The sequence below is a fragment of the Thermobia domestica genome, chromosome 3 (assembly GCF_964235325.1).
Source record: "Thermobia domestica chromosome 3, izTheDome1.hap1.1, whole genome shotgun sequence".
NCBI lineage: Eukaryota > Metazoa > Arthropoda > Insecta > Zygentoma > Lepismatidae > Thermobia > Thermobia domestica.
In genome coordinates this window covers 116,033,238-116,046,229 of record NC_137456.1, presented here as the reverse complement: position 1 = coordinate 116,046,229, position 12,992 = coordinate 116,033,238, and the positions used below count along the sequence as shown (strand labels likewise).

Genomic DNA, 12,992 nt, shown 5'->3' with positions numbered 1-12,992 from the left:
GTGTACAACTGATTCTGATGGCCAATACGGGAAAATGAAGGAAAAAAAAAAAAGCTGTCGTTTCTCTAATGTCCACTTTTGGTGTGGAATACTTAAACTCCAATTTGACATTCAATGAATATAGTTTCATAAAAAAAAAGTAACTTCAGAAATATATTTGGAATCAAACCAGATTCCCCAAGGTAGCTTTTCTAGTTCATAGACAAGCAGACGGAAAAGATTTTCATCTTGACAGTCAAATCCAGGAGACATTTCATCTTGAGCAAGTGTGTACGATAAAGCGCAGATATAAATAATGTAAAACTTTATTACGTGAAAAGAACTTGGTTCATACCTCTTGTAGAATCCTTTTCTTATTAGTAAATGGCATGAAAACCCCTTTCCCAGTCCTTTTGGTCACTTTTTATTGTTTGAAATATGGAGTTTTAACATACGGCTCCCAACATTTGCGACGTGGCTGCCATAACTGAAGATATCTTCCGACAAAGAGGATGATGGGTAAATAAACAAAATCGAATTACAAACAGATTTTGATAATCAAAGAACACAACCCAATTGAAAGAGACTACATATCACATACATGTGGAACGAACTAAAAACAAAGCAATTGGTTATTGTCTGCTAGCAACAGTAAGTGTATATGATGAATCCTTGTTCTCAACATGGAAGTTTTCTGAAATAAAATAATTGAAGCATTTTTACAAATCTTGAAAAAAGAAAAACTGATTTCGGATTATTTTAAAATGACAAAATTTAAGAAAACGAGAAAATTGATGAAATTATCTCCTGAAAGTTCGAAATTTAATGATAATTTTAGAAAATATACGAAATTGCAATAACCAACATAAATCCATATTTTAGCACAAAAACCTACAACATATAACACAACCTACTCTTTATAGTGAATAAAATTATTTCAATCCGACGGTTAGTAATAAAAGTAAATTACAGTAGTTAAATATTGATACTGAAAATCTTATATAGTCAAATATGAATGGTACGGAATTAGTATTCGTATCATCTTTCACAATTGGAAAGGACATTCATTTTGGACTTCATACTTGTATTACCATTTATTGTTAACAATGTTAAAAGTATCCAAACATTTGTTATAACAATGAAAATTTAATAAGCACACAATTTGGATGGAAGTACTTAAGTTTCGCCAGAAAAGTCGTGAAAAAAAAAAAAAAAAAAAAAAACAATATAGGAGATTATGGGAGGAAGACGAACACTTTTCTGAAGTGTAAGACGTAAGGGCATGGAACTCTGTATATGGTGCTTTCTTGTACACAAAATATCAATCTCATTTCGAACAACGTCGAAGGCGTTGAGAGTCACATTCAATACTGCGGATGTAAAAGAAAGGAAGGATTCTCTTTTTAACTGTTGGACATAAGGACATCGCACTCATTTCCAGAAAGTTAGAAAATTTAAACCTGAGGGATGTATTTTTCTTTTTTTCTGTACTAATCAGTTGCACTGAAAGGTATGAAATTTATGAAAGGTATGTATGTAACTCGGATAAACACTGTATGAATATTCGATTCTTGTGCACAAATGTTAGAAACTATCCTGAAAGTATGAAAATCGAATTCCATTTGATGAACGCATGATGACATAGGTTTTTTTTGTTTTGTTTTGTTTTGTTTTGTTTTGTTTGTTGTTGTTATCCACCTCTTTAAGATCCGGTTTCTCTTATTTTGTTTTAGGGCCTGAGTACTTACCAACTAGAACATGTTCTCTGTCCCTTCGTATTTCCTCTGTGAGCGATACCTCGTACTCATTATTTGTGCTTACGCCTTATTTAATGTTGTACATTAAGCTGTTCGACTGTTTTTGCTTTCTTATCTTAATGTGGTTTCCAAAAGCCATCATTCGTATTCCTCTGTCTGAGTTTGTGCCGAACTTTTATATGTAATATAATAAATAATAACAATTGAGTTCTGTTTCACAGTGTAGAACTACGGTGCACTTTCAAATTATGTGAATTCAATACTCAAATTTGAAATAGTACATTCATAACTTTAGATAGCAATAGAGGGGTAAGGTCAAAGATAGAACCTGTACCTCGGTCGTTGAATCCATATCAAAAAGCTATTACTCGCTATATCTTACTGTTTTTGCTCTATGGAGATTAACATTGAAACTGGAAGTGGAAATTGACGTTCATCACTGCCGGTTGCAATAAAAAGAACAAAATCAAAGGTGAAACATATTTTTGCGGTACTGTAGTCATTAAAAAGAAAAAGAAAAATTGTCGATATATATATTCCCATTTTGCCCATTATGTAATCAATATTGCAAACGAAAAATCGTAAATTTTTTCCACTTCCAATTTCAACAGATAGTTAAAAATCGAGACCAAACTGAATCTGTGTCAGAAACAGTTTTCTGATATCCCTGACCGTTTTTCCTCTACAGAAATCAGTATTAAAACCCGAAGTACTAGTAAATTTCAACCACTTCCGATTTTGGTATTGTTGTGGCTGATAACGATATTTCCCTGGGACGTTAAATCAAGTGCAAAAAACAGCTTGTCCGCTATCTATTTCCACTTTCGTTCTATGGCAATGAAACGTTCAAACGGAAATGGTTAATTTCAACCACTTCCAGCTTCAATAAGAGGATAACAGAGATGTAACTGCTTCTCGGCATCTCTTATCGTTCTTGTTATGATACCTGTCAACAGATAGACGGGCCGACGTACATAGCTGTTATAAGGCTTCCGACGCTTATGCATATCATAGTTTGGAAGTCTAATAATAAACTTTGCAGGTATTTAACTACTATTTAGTCTGTGTTAGTAAAATCATATCAAAGTACGAGGGATAGTCATAAAATCATAATTATCACCTCTAAAAATTGAAGCTCAAACTATGAAACTTGGTGATGGTGTTAGCCCTTTTCTACATATTTACCCTTCAATGCGACACATGTTTCTCAACGATGGAGGACTTGGCGGAGACCTTGCTTGTAGAAGTCTTCATTTTGGCTGTTGATTCAACTCTCCACCTCGTCGTTATTCTGGAAATACCTGCCATGTATGGAGAATACGGGGATGAGGCAAAATTTTATAGCCCTAAGAAGCAGTATGGGTGACAGTGTTCTGTTCAGAGGAGCTGAGGCGTTGTCGTGGAATCAAAAAGACCCCCATTGGACAGCTTCCCTCGACGCTTTGTCTTGATAGCCTCCCGTAACCTCGACAGGAGGTTTCGTAATGTGTTCCTGTAATGGTTTGTCCCTTATGAGCATAATATGTTAGCACTATGGCAGTCGCAGAAAACACTCAGCATCACCTTACCTGACGATGGTTGGGTCTTTGCCTTTTTGGACGATGATGAATCCACATGTGTCTACTGCTTGCTTTGCTCCTTTGTCTCAGAGTCAAAATAGAACACCCAGCACTCGTCCATGGTAATTAGACGTTTAAAGATGTCATCAGCATTTGCCTGACATTGCTGCAACATTTTGTCTACTGACTTGGTTCGGCGGGTTTTTTAAGTGGGTGTAAGCAGTGGCGGAACCCAGCGGGGGCGACCTTTTGTCAATGAAAATGTAGTGCAATATGTTATAAACTGATCCATGACTGATTTTCACGTTTTCCATTTTCGCCTCGATTGTGATATGCCGGTTTGTGAGTACCAGGGCCTCCACTTCTCTTGGATTCCCGGTTCTTCACAGAGAGATGGCCTGCCACTTCGTTCATCATCATTCAAACTTGTCTGACCACACTGGAAGCGTCTGCGCCACCTATTCTGTGTGTCATACGATGGTGAATTGTTGCCATACACTTTCACAAACTCAGCATGGATTGTTGCAGCATTCTTTCACTTCCAATGCAGAAAACGAATTACCGCACGGTACTCCATTTTATCAATGGGCTTCGCTATTTTGTTTTGGCTCCTCTAGCGGCATGTGACGAGACTGTGTCGGCGGATTTCAATGTGCACCAGAGCTAGACATGTACCTGCAAAGAAACAAATTAGTTAAGTAACTTTATTGTTTCAAAGTGATAGTTAACACTTTATGACTACTCCTTGTATAATTAAATAGAGTAAATTTTCTATACTGTTATGAGTGTCAGAAAGATTACTTTTTTAAATTCTATTATGAAGTTTTCACACGTGTTTAAAATAATATGGCATTATGTTTTGGGAAAACGACTCAAAAACGCTTAAATTCTAGTAAAACTTAAAAAGCAAAACCAATTAATGTGGTGTGTCATATAAAGATTAATGATTATTTTCCCTCCCCAATAAGTACAAGTCTTCCGTTCTTTTTAACCTACGTAATGGGTCCAATTTCCTTACCAGTCCTTTCCAAATACTCTGTCTGGTAATGCATAAGATGGGATCAGTAGATTAATAATTTCACTCGCCCCTATTTGGAGCATTTCAGCAAAGAGGATTCTGGACCATTTCATTTGTTTATGTGAGAGCATATAATAAGATTCCAGGAGGTTGGATAATTACAGTAGCAAGGAGGTTTGTATATAAATGACTGAAAGGGGCGCAGTATTTATATTATTATCAATCATACAGTCACGCTGAAAAATACTTTCAGTTGGTTTGAATTAAAGTTGTAGTACTATAAACTAGAGTTAAAGAAAGTTATTTGAACTTACATTATGGAAATTATATTGGCGCATGAGAGGATGATTCAAGTTAACAAAAAAAATGGCTACTTACCAATGAATTCTCCCTTGGGAAGCCTAAGTATTTTTTATAGGTTTCGGAACGCCAAGCTGGTTCCGTCTTCAGTGGCAAGGTAAGAAAGATAAAAACGGATTGGTGATAAAAGGTGTAAAACAAAGAATACATACCATTTAATAAATGTAACGAATGGATCCTAAAGTGTCACGAACAGAGCAAAGCGCGAAGAGTCAACTGAATCGAAGGAAGCGTGGTGTCTATGTTACCTCACTATTGTCAGATTCAAAATATGCATCCAAGGTGGATAACCAAATTCTATCAATGTTGCCAGTATCCACATTTAAAGCAGGTTTATATTTATGAATAAAGAACGATTCTTTAATCTCTCGATGTTTCTTTGTTTTTGCTGAACCTATTACACTAACCTGTTTTATATTATGTATATATTGTTTTAAATGAAGCGCCAGTCCCGACATGCCCTCTTCTTGTGCCTTCATTGATTGTCTTAATATCTCCAATCCGCTGTTACCCTTGTTATCGTGCCACTGAAGACGGAACGTTGGCGTTCCGAAACGTATGAAAAATATTTAGGTTTCCCACGGGAGGATTCATCAGTAAGTAGCCAATTTTTTGTTACATTATGGAAGTTTGATAAAAACAAGATAGAAATATAATGTAATTCTGTGTATAGGTATGAACGTAGAATTTTCAGATGTTAAGAACTGGAATTATTCTGTATTTTTTTCTAGTTTCTTCGAAGTGTGTCTTAGAACAGCAATTTATTTACCATAAGACTAATGTTGTAAGTCTTACTTTTCGCGTACTAATGATACTGTATATTTATATTTGGAATTTTGTTAACAAACTTTTGTTTTTTCTTTCAGCTCGACAATATTGTTGGATACCGATGCAATGCGTATGGACGCCTATGTTTTGAACCGAACTGAAATAAAACGACACTCATGCTCATGGTGTTCGAAACGTTTCGTGAGACCTAAAGAACTTGTAAGACACATTCGAATTCACACAGGTGAAAAACCCTTCGCATGTAAACTGTGTTCCAGAAGATTCAATGTGAAAAGTGCATTGAAAACGCATGTGTTACGCGTTCATGAAAAACGCCGTTTAAAATAATAGTTTCTGTCATTTGTACTTTTTAAAAGGCTAAATACAAGTCTGGTCATTACTGTTATTGTTTGTATTTCTGATATTTTGTTTGTGTAGTAGACTCCCAGTAAATATATGAGCTACCGAAGAAAACTATAATGAACATGGCATATTCAAATGTTTCTAAAGAGTTTCACATAGATATTTAACCAATAAGAAACCGTGATCACAATCGTACAGTAAAGATCTTTCCCCATCATACTATACCTTGGCCGGTGAACGATGATTTCTGACAGCTTTGCACAAGGCCACGGCGAGCGAGCAGAAGACAGCAGGTCAACCAACCTTAGGCTCAGAACCTGTTGCGTCTCCATGGTAACCACTGCACATTGCCAAACTTTCGCTCACCCTCTCTCACCTTCAACGAGGAAGCAGACGATTCTCCCCTTGTACGAGAAGCACATGGCAACACCACACTACTCAGTCGTTCTCGCGAGCTGAGCTGTCAGAAATCATCGTTCGCCGGCCAGGGTATAATATCTTATTAATCTCAGACATGTAGTTATTATTGGTTATTAGATGTACGCTATGAAGAGATTTGTATGCCTAAAGCACACGGAATTGTAATATTTTCCATAAGTAGAAGCTTTGCTTTGTATATACTTAAACACAAACTGTTTGCTGAGCAAAACAATATATTCACATAAAAAACTACATACGTGTTACAGTTTCGCCAACTAACATTTTGGCTTCATCAGACACTATGAGATACATGAGAAATGTGCAGTCTTATATACAAACAAGAGCTGAGACATCTTGCTTCTGATTGGCTCCTGGCAGTAGCCAATCCCCTTCAAGTATTCTGATTTGTATTTTCGTATATCGAGGCTTCCTATCTGTTGTAAATTACACACACAAAGGACGATCTTAGCACAACTAATCTAAACTAACAAATAATTGACATAAATAATTAAATAATTATATAAATGTATACAAATACACACACACAAACACACACACACACATATATATATATACAGGGTGTTAATGAACTATACCGACAAACTGTAAGAGGTGATGCATCACATCAAAATAAGAGAAAAAGTTCATATGGACCTATGGCGAAAAGTGCAGTGTTTCAGAGCTAGGGCTGTGCAAAATCGCGAAAAAAACTAAATTTCAACAGGCGCTATTTCGAATTCCAGAAACTGGAGGGTGGTTATCATCAGCATAAAGGTAGTCACGCATACACAATCCACAAGTGCATATTTCATCAATTGTCAATAGTTGTAGAGGGTATTCCCTCCAGGGTGTAATTCTCAGATATGCTCTCAATAGAGTTAGGAACTGGCAGCTCCATTTGTATATATATATATATATATATGTATGTGTGTGTGTGTGTGTGTGTGTGTGTGTGTGTGTGTGTGTGTATGTGTGCGCGCGCGCGCGGAATAACGTTTGATGATACGTATTTCGTCACGGTATATTTCACGTTTTCTTCATTTATAAACGTGAAAGAAAACATCACAGCCTGCGTTTTCCCGAGTGCAAGACACTAGTGTTTCTTCCAGACGCCAGTGTTTCTTTTGGGGGGGGAGTGCCCCCCTGGAGCAGAGCAAAATAATATATCTATAATAATAGGTGGTATAGTATCAGCAGTGCCACCCGGATACTAAGTGTGCCCCTCCGGAACATTATTCCTGAAAGGAACACTGCAAGAAACCGTGCTGCTGACGATCCTTAACACTTCCGACATCGCGCCAAACGATTCCGTATTCACTGCTATCAAGGCTTATCGTTTGACTACTTTGAACCAATCATAAAATCAGAGCATATCTCAAAATTCGGTTGACGGCATGTCTGGGAATTTCACTCTGCACAGAATACTCTGTACACCCATTGAACATTAATGAAATATGCATTTTTGGATCGCGTATGCGTGACTTGCTTTACGCTGATAAGGACCACCTTCCGCAGCCTCTCGAATTCAAAATAGGGCCTCTTGAAATTTGCTTTTTCTCGATTTTGGACAGCCCTAACTCTGAAACTATGCACTTTTCGCCTAGGTCCATATAAACTTTTTCTCTTACTTTTATGTGAGGAATCACCTCTTACAGTTTGTCGGTATAGTTCATTAACACCCTGTATATATAGATATAGATATATAGATAGATATATACAGGGTTTATGTATTTATTTACTTCAACAAGGGGCGACAAGCCTAGAAAACTGGGAGAAATTAGGGAATTTGAGATGACCGGGAATAACAAGGGAGCTCTTTTAAGATTCAGGGAATTCCGCAAAATGAGATTTTTTAACATACTCGTATAATGGAAATTCGAAAATTTCAGGTGTGATTGAGTGCTTGTTTTTTTTAACTGGCAACTTCAAAATTAAGAATTTACCTGTGTTTTCCTACTAGTGATGTCTAACAAACTTACGTTCTATATTTGTGCGCATTATTTTTGCTTTCGATTGTGCAGTGGAATATCATATTGGTAAATCATCTACAAAATTCAGTTGGATTTTTTTTTTTTTTTTTTTTAATTCCATGCATAATTCCATTCTTTTTTCGTTTTGTTTTCGTTCCCACTAGTTTCGATTTTGTTGGAATTTCTGTCGTACTTTAAGTGAAGGTAGTTAATCACACAAATGAAACGATTTTGGAATAATGTTAGTCGTATTTTAGCTTCTGTGTTTTTATTGTAATATTTTGATTCGCAAAGAGGTTTATTTCAGAAGTTTATATGAGTTTACGAAAACTGCTAATAAAGTTGCACATCAGCATATGCTCAGTGGATAGTCGGAGTAATTTCATCGCACTCTTGATCTTTAAATATGGGATACGTCTATAAATACCTAAGTGTACTTTCTACTTTGTGCTTGTAATTGTTGTACACTCATGTCCAAAATGGTTGTCGCATATCTATAACTGTCTTCTTGTGAAAATATAATTTGATAATGATTTTGCAAGATACTTTTATTACTGGTACTATGTGTAAAATCGGGATATATATATTTGTGGTAAATTTCATAGGTAAAGAATTATAAATACGAAAATTAGAATGAGTAAAACAAAATGTTGCTAAGTGGACAAGAAAGTTTTATTTTCACTTTATTGTTCTTATTTACTGCTCTTTTGACATGAAATTTGCCACATACATGTCTTTGCCGATTATACACATACTAACGTTATAAGAAATACCGGGCAAATTCGTTATCAAATTATATTCCTACAAAAACATATTTATAGACATGCGACAATAATTTTGGACATAAGTGTACATTGTATATACATTCTACATTAATTGCTATACTTTTACAGCTACATGTTTTGTATCAATAGTTGCGTATTTGTGATGGCATATTAGTAATGATGCGACTCATAAGTTTTAAAAAAGTATTGTTTATTCTCAGTTTAAAATTATTGTGATATTAAAAATAATGCAGAGATTTGCGAACAATATTTGTGGTACATGAGTTCAAACAAATTTTCGATTCAAATTGTCGCAAAATAATATTTTGTCCAGTACACTTCGGAAGCAGCGAAGTTTCATGATACGCAACTCCAGTTTTAATGTTGACATCTTCATACCTGTACTGTAGGAAAAATAAAACCGTAAATGAAATCTCATAATGTTCATATGTTGCTGTTCTGTATCTTCACTGAAATCCTTGGATTTTGGTTCTATAGTTCATCATCACGTGTCGAATGAGGGAAACTGAGCTAGGAAATCGAGCATGTTTCAGATGTTATGTGGGTTTGAAATTTTTTGCTTATTTTTATATAAAAAAAAGTAGTGAAGTAGGTAGAGCGTTCACTTCTAGCGCCAAAGTTCAAACCGTGTACGGGGATATTTGTTTTGTGGTACATGAACAACGGGTGCAGGGGGAGGGTCGCGGAGTTTTCCCTTTCCTTCTCCATTCACATTCCTTTCGTTCTTACATTTTTAACTCAGTAATTACTATCTCCCCTGTGCGACGTTGAACTAATAATTTAATATAAAGTGTGAATGTTAAGCAAACGACGAGCTTTCGTCTGTGAATAACCGTAAGGAGAAACTACGAATTTACAATGATCGATTTCTTTCACATGTGTAAAGAATGTTTCGGGACAAAATTTTCATTTTTCACAGCGATAAGCTGTTCTTTCCTCGCTTCCTGGGTGCGAATTTAGTTTACTCTCACGATAGTATTCGTTGCTGGAAAATAAAATTTTTCTGAGTGAAACTTGACATTTGTGTAACAGAATTTGGAAGTCATTATATTATAGAACTTAGGGTGAATTTTATTTCTACGTGGTGTATCGAGTTTTGAGATTATCATTTAATTTTGAATATGAATATGACTTGTGGTTCTCATATTGTATTTGTATAACTCAGGATTTAATGGAAAGTTTTGCTTATTCGTATGTATAAATGATCAAGACAAACAGTTAGAAAAGAACTATTAAATGACGCTTTTATTCTAATGGTGTCAGTGAGTTATTAATGACTAATATAAATAATGGTTTTGAGCTAACTATTACAATTAATGCTAGTGTCACTTATGCCATTCATCTAAATAATACGTTTATATATTATAATCAGTACGCTTATATATTATAATCTGTAAATATCATATGTACTTACTAGGTTAACGTTTTCTGACACTCCGTACCAAAATTGCAATTTGCACATGTATTTTGTACATTGACCGCAATAAATACAATACCGTGAAAAAACTTGTTTTTGGGGGGGATTTAGGGTGAATTTTTCTTTTCCTGGTGCGAGAAAACTATTTTATTAAGTTTCAACGTACGAACAATATGTTTTGGAGGATGAGGGTACGAAACTGCAGTAAATTCGAATCCCCACCAATGAGTTTCCTGTCAGAAGCCAAAAGATAGTTATTGTGTGTTCCAAATATTAATGAATGACGAATAAACGACATGTGTAAAGTCTGAGTTAAATGGCAAATAAGCGTTGCACATTCTCATGATCTCTCAGGAATGATACCAACACGTGGCTATCTTTTCTTTTTTTATTCTTCTTTCTTTCTTTAAATATGTTTTTAAAGTTAAAATGCTCCTTTGTACAATTCAACGTATATTTGGAATTTTGTTAATGAATTATTTCTTTTTCAGATCGAATCAATCATGGAATGTCGAGAGCGTGTATTTGAAGAGCTCCGTAACAAACGCTGCCGACAGAAAGCGATATTCATGTCCTTGGTGTTCGCATCGTTTCGCGAGGCCTAAAGAAGTTGAAAGACACGTTCGAATTCACACAGGGGAAAAGCCTTTCGAATGTCGCGTCTGTTCCAAAAGATTCAACCGTAAAAGTTTATTAAAGGCACACGTCTGGTCAGTTCATAAAGGAGCGTATAATGTGACGTAAGATTATGTGTTTTTTAACATTAAGTGTTGTTTCCAACAAAAATTGTCCTCAAAAGAAGAGAAAGACAGAGAAACAAAGAATGAATATAAATTTTGATTTTGACAAATGAGAAGGCGTCGTTTAGCAAGTGATAGGTTAAATGGTCTATCACGAGTGCAAACGCCGTGTTCTTAATAACCAGAAATAGAAACCATTAAGAGAATTCGTTGAATGCACATTACCATAATAACAATTTTTCTGGGTCAGCAGACCTCCATCTAGATAATGAGCAAGGAATTTCTAATATCTCAGAATAAATTATTACTAAGAATATGTGATCACTGAAGAAATTATTCTTTCTGTACATAGTAGAGAACATTCAATTCGGCCTTTCCAATTCAATTTCGTAGAAATTGACACCAGAAGTTTTTTTTTTTTTTTTTTTTTTTTTTTTTTTTTTTTTTTAAGGAGGGGAGGAAATGTACTTTCAGGAAACCAGTTGTTCACAAAATTTGGATTACATAGTTTTAAAAAAAACTGTATTTAAAAGAAAACAAATCAACAGTACATAAATTTTAGTGTGACAATTGAAGTAAACGTAAAAAAATTGTAAATACTATTGGTATGACTAAATATGACGAATGCTTCATAGTTTTCAATGCATATTAGATAATTTTTCGGATGAATGTCTACTGCAAGCTAAAATATGATAAATGCAAACTACTTTGTAATATCAAGAGCTATGTGAGAGCTGTTTTTCAAAAGGTATAATATCGATTAAATAAGTTAAACAACACATAGTTTTATAATTACATGGGCGCATGGGGGGATACTCAAAATTAACAAAAAATTGGCTACTTACCAATGAATCCTCCCTTGAAAAATTTAAAGATTTTGACGTTTTGGAACTCTCAGCTGGTTCCTTCCTCAGTGGCAAGGTAAAAAGGATTAAAACGGAAAGGAAATAAAAGGAGTAAAACCAGGAATACATACCACTATATAAAAGTAACGTACAAAAAAAAGACCTTGAGATGAGCAGAACAGAGTGAAAAAAAGAATGAACTCTTCTTTTTAAATCTTTAAATCTTTAAATTTTTCATGAGAGGATTCATTGGTAAGTAGCCAATTTTTTGTTAACACGTAGTTTTGTTTATTTTACTTATGGCAAACTAGTTATAAAAAGCTAATTGTGCGTTATCGTTCCTTTTCGGGTCTCTAAAACAAAGTATTGCTACACTATTCTCCTAATAGTAATGTAGAACTGAAAATGAAAGTAATAATATTCGCACTTTCTTAAATAGAGATACATGTAGCAAGTTAGAAATAATAGCAATAGTACTTACAGATGACTTTCACAATTAAGGCGTTCCGAGTAAGGCAAAATTCAGCTCGATTCCTACGAATGCACTCTGAACTGTCTATTTTGTATTTCAAAGGGAAAGAGGAACGGCTTCCACAAGCTATACATTTAGGCACAAGAACTGGTTGCCACAGTATTACTACTCAAACACCTCAAATGTAATTCTTGAGCGTTCGGATCGCACGTAATTTTTGTTGCGTTCGCTCTTGCTGCGCAAAACACCTCAATTCTTCTTATATTTCTGATTCGTAGTATTTTACGTAGAAACAAACACGTGTGAGTTTGTACGAAACTTTTGAGAACTCTTTAAAACTTATGGCTACGAAAACTCAGTTTATTAAATTAGGAAGTAGCAATGTCACGTGTGAACCACGTGAATCAGTTTGGTTTGTATGACGTGATATTTCTCAGTTAACATTGAAACCGGCGGTGGTAGTAGATTTCTTCCAGCTTCGCTTTTATTAGAGAGATTAGAGTGGATTCTGGCACGCTTAATTGATTTCAGAAAATTGC

General features: G+C 35.1%; 1 protein-coding gene across 13 annotated transcripts in view; it reads left to right on the top strand.

Annotated features, from left to right (window-relative positions):
- The window catches only part of LOC145680674 (uncharacterized), a 573,261-nt gene that overhangs the window by 201,498 nt on the left and 358,771 nt on the right, over positions 1 to 12,992 (top strand). Inside the window, exon 4 of one of the 13 annotated variants that reach the window (XM_081751527.1) lies at positions 10,888 to 11,557. The exons of 11 other annotated variants lie outside the window; for them this stretch is intronic. In XM_081751527.1, coding sequence (XP_081607653.1) covers positions 10,888 to 11,140 — 253 coding nt within the window. In that variant the 3' untranslated portion in view covers positions 11,141 to 11,557. Of the gene's footprint in view, positions 1 to 5,539; positions 6,722 to 10,887; positions 11,558 to 12,992 lie in introns of those variants that run through there. One more of the 13 variants, XM_081751528.1, reaches the window with a different exon arrangement.